Genomic DNA, 17,047 nt, shown 5'->3' with positions numbered 1-17,047 from the left:
ATATCTATTGTTATATCTATATGTGTATGTCTCTTAACACGCACACTGATCAGCCATAACCTTAACCAAAAGATATTCGTAATATTGTGTTGGTCCTCCTTTTGCTGCCAAAACAGCACTGACCTGTTGAAGCATGGACTCCATTAGACCCCTGAAGGTGTGATGTGGTATCTGGCACCAAGATGTTATCAGCAGATCCTTTAACTCCTGTAAGTTGTGAGGTGGGGCCTCCATGGATCAGACTTGTTTATTCAGCACACACAGATGCTTGATTGGATTGAGATCTGGGGAATTTGGAGGCCAAGTCAACACCTCAAACCATTCCTGAACCATTATTTTTGCTTTGTGTCAGGGTGCATTATCCTGCTGAAAGAGGCCACAGCCACCAGGGAATAATGTTTCCATGAAAGGGTGTACATGGTCTGCAACAATGCTTAGGTAGGTGGTACGTGTCAAAGTAACATCTGCATATGGCAGGAACCTAGGTTTCCCAGCAGAACATTGCCCAAAGCATCACATTCCCTCTGCTGGCTTGTGGGATGTGGTCTCACTGGTCTGCCGCTATGCAACAAACAGTGATGCACTGTGTATTCTGACACCATTATCAGAACAAGCTTAAACTTTTTGAGCTACAGTAGCTCATCTGTTTGGCTTGCAGGTCACCTATGACCCTGTCACCAGTTCATTCACCACTGTTCTTTCCTTGGACCACTTTTGATAGATACTGACCACTGCAGACCGGGAACACCAAACAAGAGCTGCAATTTTGGAGATGCTCTGACCAACTCGTCTAGCCAACAATTTAGCTCTTGTCAAACTCTCTCAAATCCTTATGCTTTTCCATTTTTTCCTGCTTCTAACACATCAACTTTGAGGACAAAATGTTTACTTGTTGCCTAATATATCCCACCCACTAACAGTTGCTGTGATGAAGAGATAATCAGTGTTATTCACTTCACCATAATGTTATGCCTGTTCGGTGTATAGACATACATATAGATATATTCTACATGCTACAGTTAGAATTCCAATATACCTATACCTATGATGCCTATAATATACCTATAACTGTTATATCAACTTTTTTTTAATTTAGCAGATATTGTATTACTATTTTCCTTATGACTTGACATTCAAGGACCTTGTATTTATTATTTTATAAAACCACAAATTTTCAAATATGGAATTAATTTAAAACAAATCAATATTAGCTAGCCTATACATTTAGTCTATAGCGAGTAGGCTACATGTCTACTGATGGGTTGCATTTACTGTGGTGTCTGCTGAGATACTAAACACAGAAACACATTAGGCATTAATAGAACAAAATAAATCAAATGAGGTTAATATTACATTTAAAGGGGATAAACAGGGTGTCTATGTATCTGAGGCCCAGAAAAAATTTGTTTTGTGAATTTGGTACTCTCATGTAATCGTATTGTTTAGAGCATTAATTATCATTAGATAAAGTAGACAAATAATTTCATGTATTTCGAGTAGTAGCATAACAAATAAAATCTAATTTTATATGATTGAATTATATATATATATATATATATATATATATATATATATATATATATATATATATATATATATATATATATATATATATATATATATATAGCCTATATATATATATAGCCTATATATAAAATTCAATCATATAAAATTAGATTTTATTTGTTATGCTAGCCTACTACTCGAAATACATGAAATTATTTGTCTACTTTATCTAAAGATAATTCTCAACTAATGAAAGATATAACAGAATACATTTTATACCCTTGTATTTTATGCAATATGTGGGGAAAATGGCCATAGTCCCATACAATACAATGCATCTATACACTATCTTATTTGCATATGTGTTCTTGGGGCAACATGGCAAATTAAGTGTATGGGAGAAACGTTAATAATTGGCAACATCATAATATTTATTTCATATGAATATTGATGTATAATTAATTTCCCTATGCTCTTGCTGTGACTCCCAAAATTCCTGATGCTCACTATGGTATGAAACTAATGCACTGCTTTGAAAGTCACATTTTGATTAGAAAAACCCACTTTTGATCACTGCATTAATATCGTTTTTAAAGAACAAGGAGAAGTTGTTGAGAAACCTCTAAACATTTGGTATCTCTGAAAAGCCATTAATGTGCTCTGTCCATGACATGTATGGTGTCCGAAATATTCAATAAAATAAAATGACCACTGTTACGTGCGGAATGGAGTAATGCGGAAAAAATATATACACACGGGTCCTTATAGCGCCGCCATTAGGCAAAATGAGGTCTGGCAACCGTGGCGTGCTGACGACACGCACCACACGTCAACTTCAACTGACCGCAACTGTTCTTAAAAAAAAAAACCCACACACCTCTCCCTTTCTTTGCCCAAAACCGTATTCTTTAAAATCTGGAAACCATGTAACGTTAAGCGTTCGCAGATAACACGGTGAGTGTGAGTACTATAACAGCACTATCACGCGAGGGTCTAGTTTAAATGTTAACGGCTCTTATGCTTCTGAATGTCGCGGGCTAATGGCGTGCGCACGTTAGCCTAGCACCCTCGTTTAAGCCACTGACAATTGAACGTTTTCCATCCAACTATCACAACTTATCTTATTATCCACATTCCAGAACTAAGATAATGGTAAGTACAGTCATTTAGCCTCTATCTTGTTTTTATGCGCGTGAAAAGACGTAGAAATGTTAGTTTTTATGTCGTTAGCTGGCGGCTACATATTGTGAATACAGTAGTTTTGGATTTTCTTTTTGTAAACATTGCTAATAGGTGCTTTGGGGCACTGCATGCATTGTAAGGTATTGTATTTGACATGTATTCCTATTGAGCTGTCAACCTATGATGCCCCAAAATGCTGTCTAGATATACAGCTCCCTAGGTTTTGAGACACAGCCCCATAGTGGTATAAGTTAATATATTAGACGTTGGCGTTGTTTTGAATATAAATGGGTTTCCTTACAGTTATTGATTCAATCATGACCTCACTGTCATCGCCGTCATCATCTCAGTTGACGGGGTCAAGCTCTTCATGCCGGACTCTTCCAGGGGAAGGGACTCAGGTGAGCAACACATCTATATAACTTACTGTGTTTGTGTGTATTATTCAGAGGCCAAAGCTGAAAGGGAAACAAAGCAATTTGCTGATATTTCTATAGCCAAAAGTTCTGATAGCTTGTAATGTAATGACAGATGTATATAACCATAACATACTACTTGCTTAACATACTTATAAATAAGCAGTTGTCGCTCTATCTTCCAAAAATATGTCTTATAAAGAATATATTTAAATGTTTCATTTTTTGGGATGCTAAATAAATAATGCAATACAATGATGACTGAGAGAGAAATAAATGTTAAATCATATTTGATTCACAACATTAAGCTTGTAACAATGTGTAATAATTTGAGTGGTACTGGTGGATTTCAGCAGGAGATTATGACGCTTTTGCACCATTATGCAGGGCTGGACTGGGGCTAAAATTCGGCTCTGGCAAACCCAGCCCATCCACCCAATGAGTTCCCGGTGAATGTTTTTGCTGGGGTTGGGGCCTTAAATTGGAGTAAATAAATAAAACAAGGACAAATAATGATAGATATTTTCGAATTTGCTGCAAATGTAGATAAACTTAATATTGCTTTTTTTGTCACACAGAAATGCCCTTGGCAGTAAAGCACTGATGATTTTGAGCTAGGATGCAGTAAAGTAAATGTAGCCTACTGCTTTTAAATGCTGTCACTCTCGTGTCCTTCCAAACCTGTTTGACTTCTGTGAAATGTGTTGAAGAATGTTGGCAACCAAGCCATTTTGGTTAGGCTTTGAATATTGTATGAACAAAAAAACACTCAAATTATTTTATTTTATGCTACACAGAAATAAATTAATTTAGGTTTGGAATGACATTAGGGTGAGTAAATGATCACATTTTTGGGTTGAACTACTCCTTTAAAAACAGTCATATTTTTCAAGAGTTTACACATCATTTAAATAAAACACTGATATCTATCTTTCATGAGGCTATCATTGAATTATAATGTAATTACATTTCATTAGATCTATTAAAAAAAGTTAATAAAACTTGTAATATATACTGTAAAAACCTTGCTCCTCATTATATGGCTATATGGTTTCTAAAATATATAAAACAGCCTACATAGCCTTATATATAATAAACTATTATATTTGTAAGTAAAAAAAAAAAGTAAACACCTGTAGGAAATACAAAAACAGCCTTTATAAAAGTGATTTATATTCTGCAATATTAATTTAAGTAATATAGCAACATTTTTAATAGATGTTTCTTCCAAAACGAATAAATATTTATTCGCTGTTAGCTGCAATGTAAATTGTGGTTCTGCTAAAGTGAAACGTTTGTGTGTATTGCCGTTTTCCACTTTACCTCGTCATCAATACATGTTTGTGGCTGTTTTCTGCTGCTTCAACACAGAACCCGGTATGTTCCCATATCATACGATTGTATAAAACAAAATTCGGAGTCAAAGTGCCGTATAGAGCAGCATTTAAACGCAGCGCACGTTCGTCAGCGGCTGCACTGTGAGGATATTCTGCATGTTGTTCCAAGCTCAATAAGGTAACAAAATATGCTTTATTTTATTCTTCCATAATATTTACTCTAATATCAGGAGTTTTATTATTGCGACGGGTACAGATCTATCCGTGTTCGATATAGATCCTGGTCACTAAAGACCCGAACATGTAAGAATGATTGGCGAAACTCATGCGTATAAAGGTGGGGTAAGTGCTTTCTGGGAACAGTTGTTGTTATTTCATATCACCAAAACAAACACGCCCCTACCCTCAAAAGGGTCTCGCCCCTGTTTAGATAGCGCCGCCTCACACATATGTAACCCAGGCAATGACTTCAATCACAAACCGTTCTCATGAACAACTCGATAGTACACGAGCCGCCAGTCCAACTAATGACATATTACAATTATGATCAAATTAGAGTTATTCCGATCACAAAAACACAAACCGTTCTCATGAACAGCTCTATAGTACACAAGCTCGATAGTCCAGCTAATTACGACCGGATAATGTCATAATTTTATATAGATCATGAAAAGAGGAAACAAACATATATTAGGAGTATTGTATCTTGCTAGTGGGACACATTTTGTGAGCTGACGCTTGAAACAGACAGTGAGGAGATTTAGATGCTCCATACAGTATGGAAATGAACGGGTCTTTATCATCACTGAAGTGAGCGACAATACGATCACAAGTGAACATGATACACGAGCATATTCAAGCAAAAGCCAGCATTAGTTCTCGGCTAATGTCCATTATTTTGACTCGTGTTTATATAATGATGTGCACTGAGCCTCTCTTCTCACCATCATTATTAGACACGCCTCTTACCTGCTGATTGGCTACAAGTTTGTTATTGCACTTGGCCCGAGTCCGTTTTGTAAAACGGTTTTGAAATAAGTTACCCCACATTTAAGGGTTAACGTTAACAATTTGAGAACAAATTATAACAATAATAATAATTTGCATGTGTTGTGAGCTAAGTGATCGTTAGATTTAATCACTGTTGTTAGGGCGATTTAATGTACTGTTTTTTTCCTCAGTTGGTCAGAACAAAAGTGGCACACGTTACTTTTTCAGAGCCGTAACATGAACTAACAATGAGCAATTATATTTTTGCTCTTAGCAATTTTTGCTCTTAGCAATATACTTTTGATCTTAAATGTATTCGTAAATGCTTGCTGAGATTAACAGACTGACTGATTTCTAAATGCTGCAGAATTATTGTTCATTCATAGTTCATGCTATTGCTAACTATTGTGGTTAACTAATGTTAACAAATGAAACCTTATCGTAAAGTGTTGCCTGTAAACCTAAGTTGTTTCAGTCCAATAAGTTGAAATAAAAACATTTACTCATTAAATATTTTACAGCAAAAACACACGTGTACCACAATCACATTTTTACAATTGTACTATATTTTACGTCCAAAAAAGTATGAACTGTCAGGGCATGTAGTAGATTGTGTGCAAAGTTTTGATCTTGCTGATGATTTATAAACAATGACCTTAGAAATTCATGTATCAAATATGATACAGTAGGCTTCATAGGGTTAGACATGGCTCTTTTTTTCCCCCCTGCAGGTCCACCCCAGAACTCCTCTACTGCAGATCCTGAGAGTAGCAGGGGCTCAGGAGGAGGTGTTTACCCTGAAGGAGGTGAGGAGTGTGTACGAACTGACCTCTGCGGACTGACACACTAGCCACGTTTACATGCACACATTTTTGTCATTCCGATTAAAATCATTCGGATTGAAAGATTTAGCGGACTGTTTACATGAGACGTTATCTAAACCGATCTGGTGTTTACATGTGCTGACTTTCAATGGCAATTATTTTGTGACATGCCGCATCAAGGGGGTCGCACACCGGACGCGAAGCGCAGCGCGTCTCTAAAATTCAAATGTATTGTTTTCAATGAGTGTAAGCACACCGGCGGCAGCATTTGGAAGTTGTTCAAAATCCTGCCGCGCCACGAGCGCCATTTCAAGGTTTTATATTACATTTATATTCTATTTCCCTCAAATCTGATTTGATCTGATCGATATAGCCTACTGATTTGACCCTGTGCTACACCCATTGTGCAGCTCTTCTCAGAATTGAGCTTGCGCGTATATAATGTGCGAGTCCGGCGTGAGATCCTGAGACACAACGCTGAGCTTCAGTCCGGTGTGCGACCCGCCTGCATCAGAAATGTCAACGCTTTCCTGTCCAGCAGCTGGAATGCGTTCATGGATGCAATAGCAACTCTCAACGACCACCAGGACTTATACGGTTTTATGAAAGCTATTTATTTGTTGTAAAGTGTAATAATCATCTCAGAAAAATAAATTATTTTGTCAGGCGCAGTTGAAGTAAAAAGTGCCTGGGACAAACGCTGTCAAGATGAGAGGATGTAGCCAGGCTATGTCTGTGTCATTATGCCAACATTATCTTCATAACTTATATATAACTTAATAAAAAGTTTAACGTTCCCCTCAGAAAAATTAGATTTCCTCTCTTGTCAGCATTCGTTGTGTTATGAGCGCGGCGCGCCCTCTTCAGTGGTGAAGGCGCGTGCTGTGTATCACGTTATATAAGGACGCACACTCAAAAGTAATCGGGTCAGGTCGTTTACATGGTGAACTTTTTCGTTTGATCGGTTCATGAAAAGGTTTATCCCACCTCTTTTAAAGCGATTACAATTTCATTCGGTTTGGGCATTTTTATTCTGATTAAGGTGTTTATATGGAGCATTTTCATTTGGATTTGACTTTTAAAGCGATTACAGTGCTCCATGTAAACGCACCTACTGTTGATTAAAGTTTGAACTGCTTGATGAGGTACATTTAATAATGGCAGTGTTTTTGATTAGGTCATGCACTACCTGGGTCAGTACATCATGATGAAACAGCTTTATGACAAACAGAGACAACACATCGTCCATTGTCAAGATGACCCACTCGGAGAGCTATTGGAAGTGGGGAGCTTTTCCGTTAAGAACCCCAGGTGAGCTCATAGCTACCAGTAAGGAGATTTAAATGGAAAAGAAAATTGAGTCAGCTCTCTCTATCATTTGACTCTGCTAGTGATATCGATGGCTGACGATATCTAGATAGCCGGTTGGCTGATGGCCAATATAAATTTGTTACATAAAATTTAAGAGATATTACAAGTGGAATTAATTGCATGGTGTTGATTAACCAAAAATCAAATTTTACTGAGAAATTACCACCAAAAGAGCATTTAAAGTCATTGTGTTAAATGAGAAAAGCATCTAACAGAATATATATAAAAAGTGCTTTAGAATTATTTTGTTTTAACGAAATTTATTACAGCGACTTTACACTACAACAGCCATGATTGTCTTTCTGAAGCTGCATCTGAATTGTTATTTAGATATATTTACAGACCAAAGCAGTTTTGTTTTTGTTTTTTCTAACCCTAACTCAAACAATGACTCTAAAACTATAACTAACAATATAATAATAGCTTATCTTAGTTATGTGAAACAGCGAAACCAATGTTACTCATATATGAAGCAGAAACAATGCAATCTCTGCATCTGTTTTCAGGCCTTCCTGCTCTCTGATCATAACACTTCTATTTCCAGTGATATTCCTCTGACCTTTTCTCTTTTGTAACGTCTCTCAGCAGGGCTCCAGACTGCGACCTTTTTTTCTGCTGATGTGACAATTTTGTTAAAGACTGATAAGAGCTGCCATTTCTGTTACATGAGAAACATCAAATGACCAACGAAATGAAAGCGAAACGGAACCGTGCTACTCGTTTAAACTGTTGCACGGTCTGGTTATCAGCTCGCAGCAATAATAGACAGTGCAGCACAAGCTCATACGTGTGCCGGTCTCGATAACGTGACACCGTTACTACACAGTGATGGGAGATCCATGTTACTTTTTCTGGTGTTCTCCTCCGACCCATGTATGTCTTGTGCTTTAATTTATGATGGGCTGCATATCTGCTGCAAATGCTATGTGTTCCCTCTGTCCAAAACACATATGCATATAACATGCTGTATATAGGTAGTTTAGATGATAAAAGTAACCTTAAAGTTAAGATATGCCTCTAGTTTTAATTATTTAAAGGGATGGTTCACCCAAAAATGAAAATTCTATCATTATTTACTCACCCTCATGTTGTTCCAAACCTGTATGATTTTCTTTCTTCTGCTGAACACAAAAGAAGATATTTTGAAGAATGTTTTTAACCCAGCAGATTTTTTTTCCTACTATGGTTAGTGAATGGTTGTTCTATCTGCTTGGCTACAAACAAACTTCCAAATATCTTCTTTTGTGTTCAGAAGAAGAGAGAGACTCATACAGGTTTGGAACGACATGAGGGTGAGTAAATGATGACAGAATCTTCATTTTTGGGTGAACTATCCTTTTAAATGGGCCTTTGAAATATTACTCCAAAAACCTCTGGTTTGGTCTGTGTTTTTGTGTTATTAGATTTTTTTTACTGCACTTGATGTCATATAGGGATTGTAAATCATAAAGAACACTTCACTACATGATTTCATAGTGAAATGTTATTTTTCATGTTAATCAGGACAATTTTGATCAAGAAATTCACTGTGGCTTTATTTCAGAGTGAGTAGCACAGCAAAAATTTAACTACACCAAAACCATTTCCACTCCTTAATATATGGTCAAAAGTAGGAAGTCACAAAGTCTCATGAAAAACAAAAACTTTCAAATTGTGACTAAATTACACAGAAAGCTGTCTGTCACTGCACTTATTAACAAAACAATAGTAATTTTATGATTAACTTTCATAATGCATTTTCCTCCAGCTGGTGCCACTGTTCTCACGTGTTAATCTGGAGCCCTGCTCAGCCATTTCTCTTTCTACAGACTTATTTCAAATCTCCCTATTGTTCACTCTCTCTCCTCCCCCATCATGAGTGTATACACCTCCTACTGCCTTATATTCTACACGCGTGTTGTGGTGATCAGTCCAATCTACTTTCAGCTGTTTTTCTCAGAAATCGCTTACTGTACATTTAATTGTTAATTAAAGGGGTTAATTATCAACCATCTCTAAAATCATAGATGTACCACATATACCAGCTGAATTGATCTGGCCGATGCAGCACTCCATCTCTTATTTGTGTTATTTAGAGAAGTCACCATATTTTAGGTATTTATGTCTTTCTTTTCTGCTTTTCGTAGCCCTGTGTATGAGATGTTGAAGAGGAATTTGTTTATTTTGAATAATTCGGGTAAGTCCATTCTTCTTGTTGTTGGATTTATTTTGAATGATCTTGTGTAATAAAATGTGTCATAGTCTTGTTGCGCTGTCTTTTAGCACTTTCACTCTCTTGCTTTTATTTAATTTCCCCAACTTTCATTTTGAGGTATGTGTGTTTGTCTGAGTGTGATGTTTATGCTACAGTGGGTATGTAAATTTATATTTTAAAATTGATGCTTTCAACATTGTGATTGTATTATCAGGTTAATCTACTGTCAAATCTTCTGCAAAAAACTTTAAATTAAATATTTAAATATATTAAATAATAATAATAAAAAAGTGCACACCTTACTTCACAATTTATTAATTTTTTTAGCATTTAGTTAGGGCCAAGTGTGATTGATTGTGTGCTTGGTGAATAAAGGGCAGGTTTTTTTCTTTTGTTTTGTTTTGTTTTGTTACTGTGTCTCATTTGAAATACAGATGCAGCAAAGAATCTTTCTGTCGGCAAGGATTCTAATGAGTCTCCAAGTGAAGATCCTGGTCAGGTAAAACTAAAGCATGGTGCACAGGAGAAACAGTGTCCTTTACCCCTCTTTATGGCAAACAATTGATCAGAAAATCAAATGTAATATTTTTGTGATTTAAATATTTTATCCATTTTGTTATTTGAGGTTTGCATTTAAATGAAAGGCTGATAAAAGTGCATTGTACAGAGCATTTTAGGTACCAGATGTATTTTTTTTTTAGCTTCTTGTTTTATTTAGGGTATCTAATTATTGCTTTATTTAAATAAAAACAAATTGTACTCACAGCGACCTTTTGCATTTGTTGTCAGATTTTCCCTTTTTATTTATGCTCTAATGGACCAGTTACTTAAATGTCAGCATTGTTGTTAGTCAGTTTCCATTGTATTTGCTCAAAGTTTTGCTGCAATGCATTTTTGTTTGAAGAATTGCGCCGTGATCAATAGCCTGTTTGCCATGAAGGGGAGGGTGGCAGCTGTCTCCACCTACCGTATCTGTACAGAGTGGCACCGTCTCTGTACTTCCCCACGGCCGGCCTGGCCTGGTGGTCCTTCTGGAGAAGCCACCAGCATGGGCCTGGCTGCTGGGGGACAGAGTACTTGTCTCTGTTTTGTCGCTCAGAGTCTCCTTCTCTGCGTCGCTGCTTCTTTCGGAAGGACTGCAGCTTTCTTCTCAGTTCACTGGCCCTCTTCACTCTTCTGTCATACACCCATCCACATTTAACACCTTACGGTTGTGTGTTGGCAGAATGAAGTTAGGTGGGGTTGGGAAAAGCAGTCTGGGATGAGGTTCCTCGTACCTTCATGCATTTTATGCACAGGACTTTAAATAGAACGGGGTTGTGATTTATGCTAATAATAATGAGCTTTTAAAGGTGTTATGATTTTGGATTGCCTTTTTTCCCCCTCAATATAAGTGGTGTGATATTTAGGTACCAGATTTCTATTTGTTTTGCGCCACTCCTTTTCCACTTAACATTACCAAACATTACAGCAGCAGTGGTGTTTAATATCGCCATCATTTGTGACCCATTCAAAGAACTTTTTTAGAAACTTCCAATTATTTTTCCCTCCCTCTACTTGTGAGGATGTGGCCTTGTTGTTGCCACACCCATGGGCACCTGCTGTGAAGGAACTGCCGTCCTACCGAGTGTCTTTTCATTACCATATGCTGATTCTGCCTTTTCCTTACTGTGTAGGTATCCAGTGTGTCGATTAGCTCTGGACAGGCTCTGATTGCTGGCAGTACCAGCACTGGCGCGACACAGAGCTGCTCACAGCGCAGACCACGTGATCCTGATGAAGGTCAGCACAAACCAACAAACACTGCACTCACTTTAGACAGTGTAATACTATCATGGCTCATTTGTGCAATTGTAATATGTAATAATTATCAAACACCTCTATCCTTACAGACTCCTTAGACGGCTTACCCAGGTCTGCTTGCAAACGACCAAAGCTGGATGTGACTCTGGAAGAGTGGGACCTTTCTGGGTTGCCCTGGTGGTTTCTGGGTAACCTGCGAAGTAATTACACTCGCCGAAGCAACGGCTCAACTGATATTCACACCAATCAAGTAAGAGGGCAAGCTCCCCAGAAAATAATTAATATTGCTATTTTCTTATTTATGAAGAAGAACTTTTTCTAAAAATCTCAATAGTCTTATAATAGTCAAGTCAGTGTAGTAAGACTGTCACACAACTAGACTGAGGGAACAGCTCTCTCCCGGACAGGACGAGGACACGGCCATCGTTTCTGACACCACCGATGATCTTTGGTTCCTAAATGAGGCAGAAAGTGAGCAAGTGAGTGTGGAGATGAAGGAGGCGGTGCTGGAGCAGGGAAGTGATGCAGAGTCTCCACATGAAGAAGAGGAGACCGGGAAAGACAGTAAAGATGACAGGAAGGTAATGTCACTTGCTTTTTTCCCACTTCGCTTATTGTATCATTTTAAGACGATGGACTCATCTTAACCATCTCTTTAAAATGCATTTCATTTTCACTCTCAGATGCAAGAAGAACAGGATGATGACTCTCAGTGTTTAAGTGATGACACTGATACTGAGATCTCCACACAGGTAGACATCATCAGAAAAATTGTGCTCTTTATTAATGATCATTGTTATTTTGTTCTGCTTTGTATGTGATGATAGATACAGTAAAAACGGTAATATTGTGTCATGTTATTCATTTTTATTTATGTGATGGCAAAGTTGAATTTTCAGCCGCCATTACTCCAGTCTTCACTGTAACCTGAGTCGTCAGAAATTATTCTTGAATGCTGATTTGGTGCATACGTTTTTTTTTTTTTTATCAATGTATAAAATTTTTTTTGGGAAACTGATCCTTTTTTTCAGCATTCTTTAAAGAATAGATAGCTCAAAAGAACAGTGTTTATTTGAAATTCTAATTATTTTGATCAATTTAATGCATTTTTGTTTAAAAAGTAAAAAATCTTACAGTCCCCAACTTTTTGAATGGTAGTGTATAATGGAAAAAAATAAGATTTTGGGTGTATTAAAATAGGGATGCACCGATACCACTTTTTTTAAGACCAAGTACAATTACTTAAATTTGAATACTACAAGTACCAATACAAGTACAATGGTATACATTGTAACAATGTTTTATTTTCATCAGATGTTTTTCACTTCCTGACTAACAAAGTAAAAATACAATTTGATGCTTTTGCTGACATTTTGACATTCAACTTGGTGTTTTCCTTAACCTGGCACTGCTGCCCATTTCACATAAATGTAACCTATAACGCATTCAGTGGATTTCAATACCACACAATATAATTGCAGAACAACTGAAATTATATGTTATCACACGTTCCAGTACTCAGACTAAGCCTTTTTTGGAAACGTGAGAGGCAGGTTCTTTTTGAAGAAAAGATGCTTCTCTGCATCTACAACGTGTGACACTGAGCTAAACAGTAGGAATGTGTGAGACTAGCCGACTAGTCGATTAAACGTTAGTGCTCCTACGGATTCAACTTAGTTTTAATGTTGTATTTTGAAGTTAATATATTATTTTGAAAGTGTATAAAGTGAAAAGTGCAGCAAAACAAAATCATTTAATTTTTCCTCAGGTTTGCATGTGTTGTTTTTTTCTGGCGCTCACGACACAACTTTTCTGATACTTTTCATACACAAGAAGCACATTCATACCGGACACGCAAGCTGCCGTGGTAATGAACAACAATACCTTAATGTGCTGCTAGCTTGTGTGGACTAACTTTTATTTGAGGAAATCTGTTTATAATATAGGAGGCTATTAGGTTGGTCCTGCGCTGCATATCGACTCAGTTGATTTGAATAAATATGTCTATAATGGCTAACGTACGTGCTTATGTGAATGGTCAAGTTTAATACAATGGTCATAATGCAAGGCAAGCATTCACATGTATGCGGTCTATTTTTGCAGTATTTAGAATGGGATTTGACTATTCATTAAGTGTTCTTTAAAATGGATCGATCACATATTGTCTGCAGGGAGCAGGGTTGCGCACATCTCTACTAAACAGCCTTTCACTTTTAACACTACTCAATACTGAAAGGTATCTGCGTGTCGAGAGGCGAGGCTTGGTTTATATTTGCTGCATCCGAAATGAAAATGAAGTCGTATTACTTGTATTGGTGCATCCCTAATTAAAAAATATAGTTTGATTACATTTAAGTTGATCATACGTACATAATAGGCACATCATATTCACACAAACTTATCTTTTGGCAGGATGCATGGCAGTGCTCAGAGTGCCGCAAGTTTAACACCCCTCTTCAACGGTACTGCATGCGCTGCTGGGCTCTGCGGAAAGACTGGTACAAGGATTGTCCTCGTCTGGTCCACTCCATTTCTGTTCCAGACATCCCCATCTGCAGTTCACGCCCTGAGAGGGAGGAGGACGAGGAAGATGATGGAATCGACATGCCTGACTGCCTTAGAACTGTTTCTGACCCAGTCGTCCTCCCCTCACACCACGTCTCTAGAAACATCCCCCCATCATCTGCTTCATCGTCAAAAGGAAAGGGTCCTTCCCAGCTTCAACACCACTTACAGGAGAGCTCAGAGGGTGACAGCCAGGACACGCTGGACATGGAGACAGAATGCCAGCCTGAAGCCATCCTAGAACCCTGCAAGCTGTGCCGAGTGCGGCCGCGAAACGGCAACATCATCCACGGCCGCACAGCTCATCTGATCACCTGTTTTCCCTGTGCCCGTAAGCTGCACAAATTTCACGCTCCTTGCCCAGGCTGTGGCCAGGTTATACAGAAGGTCATCAAAACTTTCATAGCATAACTGAAACATCTCAAAGGCATGCATGTATTAAACACACACTCACTTGATACTTTAAAACAAAAAATCCTTGTACAGTACACGTATACGCAAGAAATCTGGAAACGGTTGCTGGGCTTAGTACAATGCATCTATAATGATTTTATTGTATAGTGTGTATATATAATGTACAGAATGCAATTTAAAGAATTTGGCCTTCATATTGATGGTTTGCCGTTGTTTTGTTAGCATAACTTGGCTAAAGAAAGTGATCTCTTTGCATCTGCTTTGTCAAGTGAAGGAACGGGTTTGCCACCGTGATATGCTACTGCCTTAGTAGGAAAATATACATAAACGATTCAGATCAGTCCAGTCAGTTTGTAATGGCACATTTCAAAGGCCTTTCTATGTACTTGACCAACTTTGGTTTTACTTTATTTTAGAAGAATTTTCTCTTTGCAGATTTCAGGCACTTAACTGAAGCATCACTTAAGTTGACCTGGTGAAAGGTTTTTCTTTGGACAGGTGCTTTAAACTCATTAAATGGGAATATTTATTTATTTATAAACTTTGTTTTGTAGATGTGTCTAATAGGATGACCAGGAACAGTTGCAAGTCATTCCTGTACTATAAGAACCAATTCTATTACAGATTGTGAAGTATTAAAAAACCTTTTGATGCCTACAATAGAAAAGTGTAAATAGGCCAAAGACCACGGTTTTTGCCTTTTTTTGGTTGCTTAAGATGCTCACCTCCTTGTTCCTTTGTTTCTTCTTCTTCTTCCTATACCTATACCTGTCCTGAACAGATATGATGTATGATTGAGGACTATTTGTGCTCTATCTGTTCAGCCCCCTGCCTTACCTTCTAATTCAGTTTTCCTGTCATCTACACACACATGTTCGTGTTTTATGAAGGTTAAGGAACACTTATTAGAGAGAGAATTTCTTATTTTCCATAGAGCTGCCAGCTGATATGACATTTATGGGACTAAAAAAGTGTTTTGAAAGCAATGTCTGCTATGCTTTAAATTGTGCTTTATTTTGCAGAAAGGTAATTGTATTTTTGGCAGTGTTCGGTGAAATTTACCGGAGCACTTCTGTTATGTGGGATTTTAGGGTTATTGTCCTCTGCTTTTTTTTTATACTGCGTTGTTTCCCATAACAAAGTGGATTCAGTCTCTGTTGTGTATTATCTAAGCACAGCCATAGACGACTCTTTGAAAAAGGAATTCTGTTGTCTTCGGCCACCAGAGGGCAAAGGAGCTTTTAACACGCAGCGAACGCATGGGACTAGCTTTGCTTATTTCTAATTGTGGCTGTGTAATTTACATTTTGAGGATGTGAAGGCTGTATTAAAAGCCAATCCAGATTTACCTGAACTATGTGTGGTACAAGCACTGCTATTTCACTGCCATTATGCCTTGTAGTATGGAATCTAAAACAAATTCACCGCCATTCAAGCCATGTGTATAAAATGAAGTTTGTTTAGTTTGTTTGCTTGTTTGTTTTATCCTGACATGGCTTATGCTTAGATTCAGTCTGAGCTGTATTTTTTTTAACTGTAAAATAAATAACCAAACCAATGTAAATAATATTCTTGGTCATTTTTATTCGGCCTCGTTGCTGTATTTTTTGCAATTTATTTTGACTACAACCATGCATTTCAGAACATAAATCTTCAACATCCTTTGCACCAAATGTAACTATTTGTTATGCAACATATGGTTTTATACATCTGTTACCAAATTCTTCTACCACAAGGAGGCAGTAGCAGCCTTTCAGTGTCTTAAGAATTATTTGAAATCTTTAGTAACATGATGCTGTGATGCCTTTTGAGGTTGGCATTTGAAGCTTTTGAATAGCCTAACCTTCATTCAATTTGTTAATTTTTATAAACATAAAAGCCAGTTTGTTCATGATGCATGTATTTTTACTTTGAAATGTTGGTCAAGTTCTTGGTGTGTCTGAAGGCTGTGAGAACCCATGAACTTTACATGAAATTCTGCTTGTTTCTGTCTATCAGGCCTGTCCAATGGGAGCAGCGATGTAATTGGAAATCAATAACGGAAGTGTCTCGAGGGGTGAGTCTCTCCATGCTGAAGGATAATTGGGTTCTTCCTCTAATCGTACCTCTAATCTCTCACCATCTCAGGTCTTCGTCTTAATGGGCCTACCATCAGGTTAGATCTGTTAAACTGAGTAGCTGGTCGCTAAGAGTTCACACACAAACAGCTCAATGTCCTTTGCTGTATCACTAGTAGAAGGATGAGACAATTAGAAGCCCTCAGCATTTCAAGCTTCAATTTGACATTTTCTTTGCATTTGTCATGCTTTTTGATCTCATAATGAAAAAGAAACATCATTTGTTATGTTTTCCCTTTTCTGTCTATCTTTCTATGGTTTATTCATCCTCTCCTCCTTTGCACACACATTGTTTACTCTGGCAGTTTTAGTTGCGTGTCATGTTTAT

The 17,047-nt window shown here is 37.5% G+C and overlaps 1 protein-coding gene across 3 annotated transcripts; it reads left to right on the top strand.

Moving 5' to 3' along the window:
• The first annotated feature begins 2,284 nt into the window (after window positions 1–2,284).
• On the top strand, window positions 2,285–16,169 carry mdm4 (MDM4 regulator of p53). 3 transcript variants are annotated; one of them, XM_067430783.1, is made up of 11 exons: window positions 2,285–2,460; window positions 2,992–3,089; window positions 6,163–6,237; window positions 7,433–7,566; window positions 9,753–9,802; window positions 10,255–10,319; window positions 11,497–11,602; window positions 11,713–11,873; window positions 12,016–12,204; window positions 12,307–12,375; window positions 14,036–16,169. In XM_067430783.1, exons 2-11 carry the CDS (start codon window positions 3,006–3,008, stop codon window positions 14,597–14,599), a joined length of 1,497 nt encoding a protein of 498 aa, XP_067286884.1. In that variant the 5' UTR covers window positions 2,285–2,460; window positions 2,992–3,005; the 3' UTR covers window positions 14,600–16,169. The 3 variants fall into 3 exon arrangements, with proteins under 3 accessions (XP_067286884.1, XP_067286885.1, XP_067286886.1); XM_067430784.1 differs by having other exon boundaries at window positions 2,285–2,658; XM_067430785.1 differs by having other exon boundaries at window positions 2,286–2,460; window positions 12,031–12,204.
• The last annotated feature ends 878 nt before the right edge of the window (window positions 16,170–17,047 follow it).

Source organism: Pseudorasbora parva, chromosome 22 (assembly GCF_024679245.1).
Source record: "Pseudorasbora parva isolate DD20220531a chromosome 22, ASM2467924v1, whole genome shotgun sequence".
Classification (NCBI taxonomy): Eukaryota; Metazoa; Chordata; class Actinopteri; order Cypriniformes; family Gobionidae; genus Pseudorasbora; species Pseudorasbora parva.
Note: the sequence above shows the minus strand (reverse complement) of the source record. Positions and strands in the feature narration are given on the sequence as shown.

What these genes read in the sequence shown, in the direction of transcription:
- mdm4 (XM_067430783.1), top strand. Translation starts at nt 3,006, where the DNA reads ATGACCTCACTGTCATCGCCGTCATCATCTCAGTTGACGGGGTCAAGC. An exon ending in CTGATATTCACACCAATCAA is followed by an intron (nt 11,874 to 12,015) that starts GTAAGAGGGCAA and finishes CTGAGGGAACAG; the next exon opens with CTCTCTCCCGGACAGGACGA. An exon ending in ATACTGAGATCTCCACACAG is followed by an intron (nt 12,376 to 14,035) that starts GTAGACATCATC and finishes ATCTTTTGGCAG; the next exon opens with GATGCATGGCAGTGCTCAGA.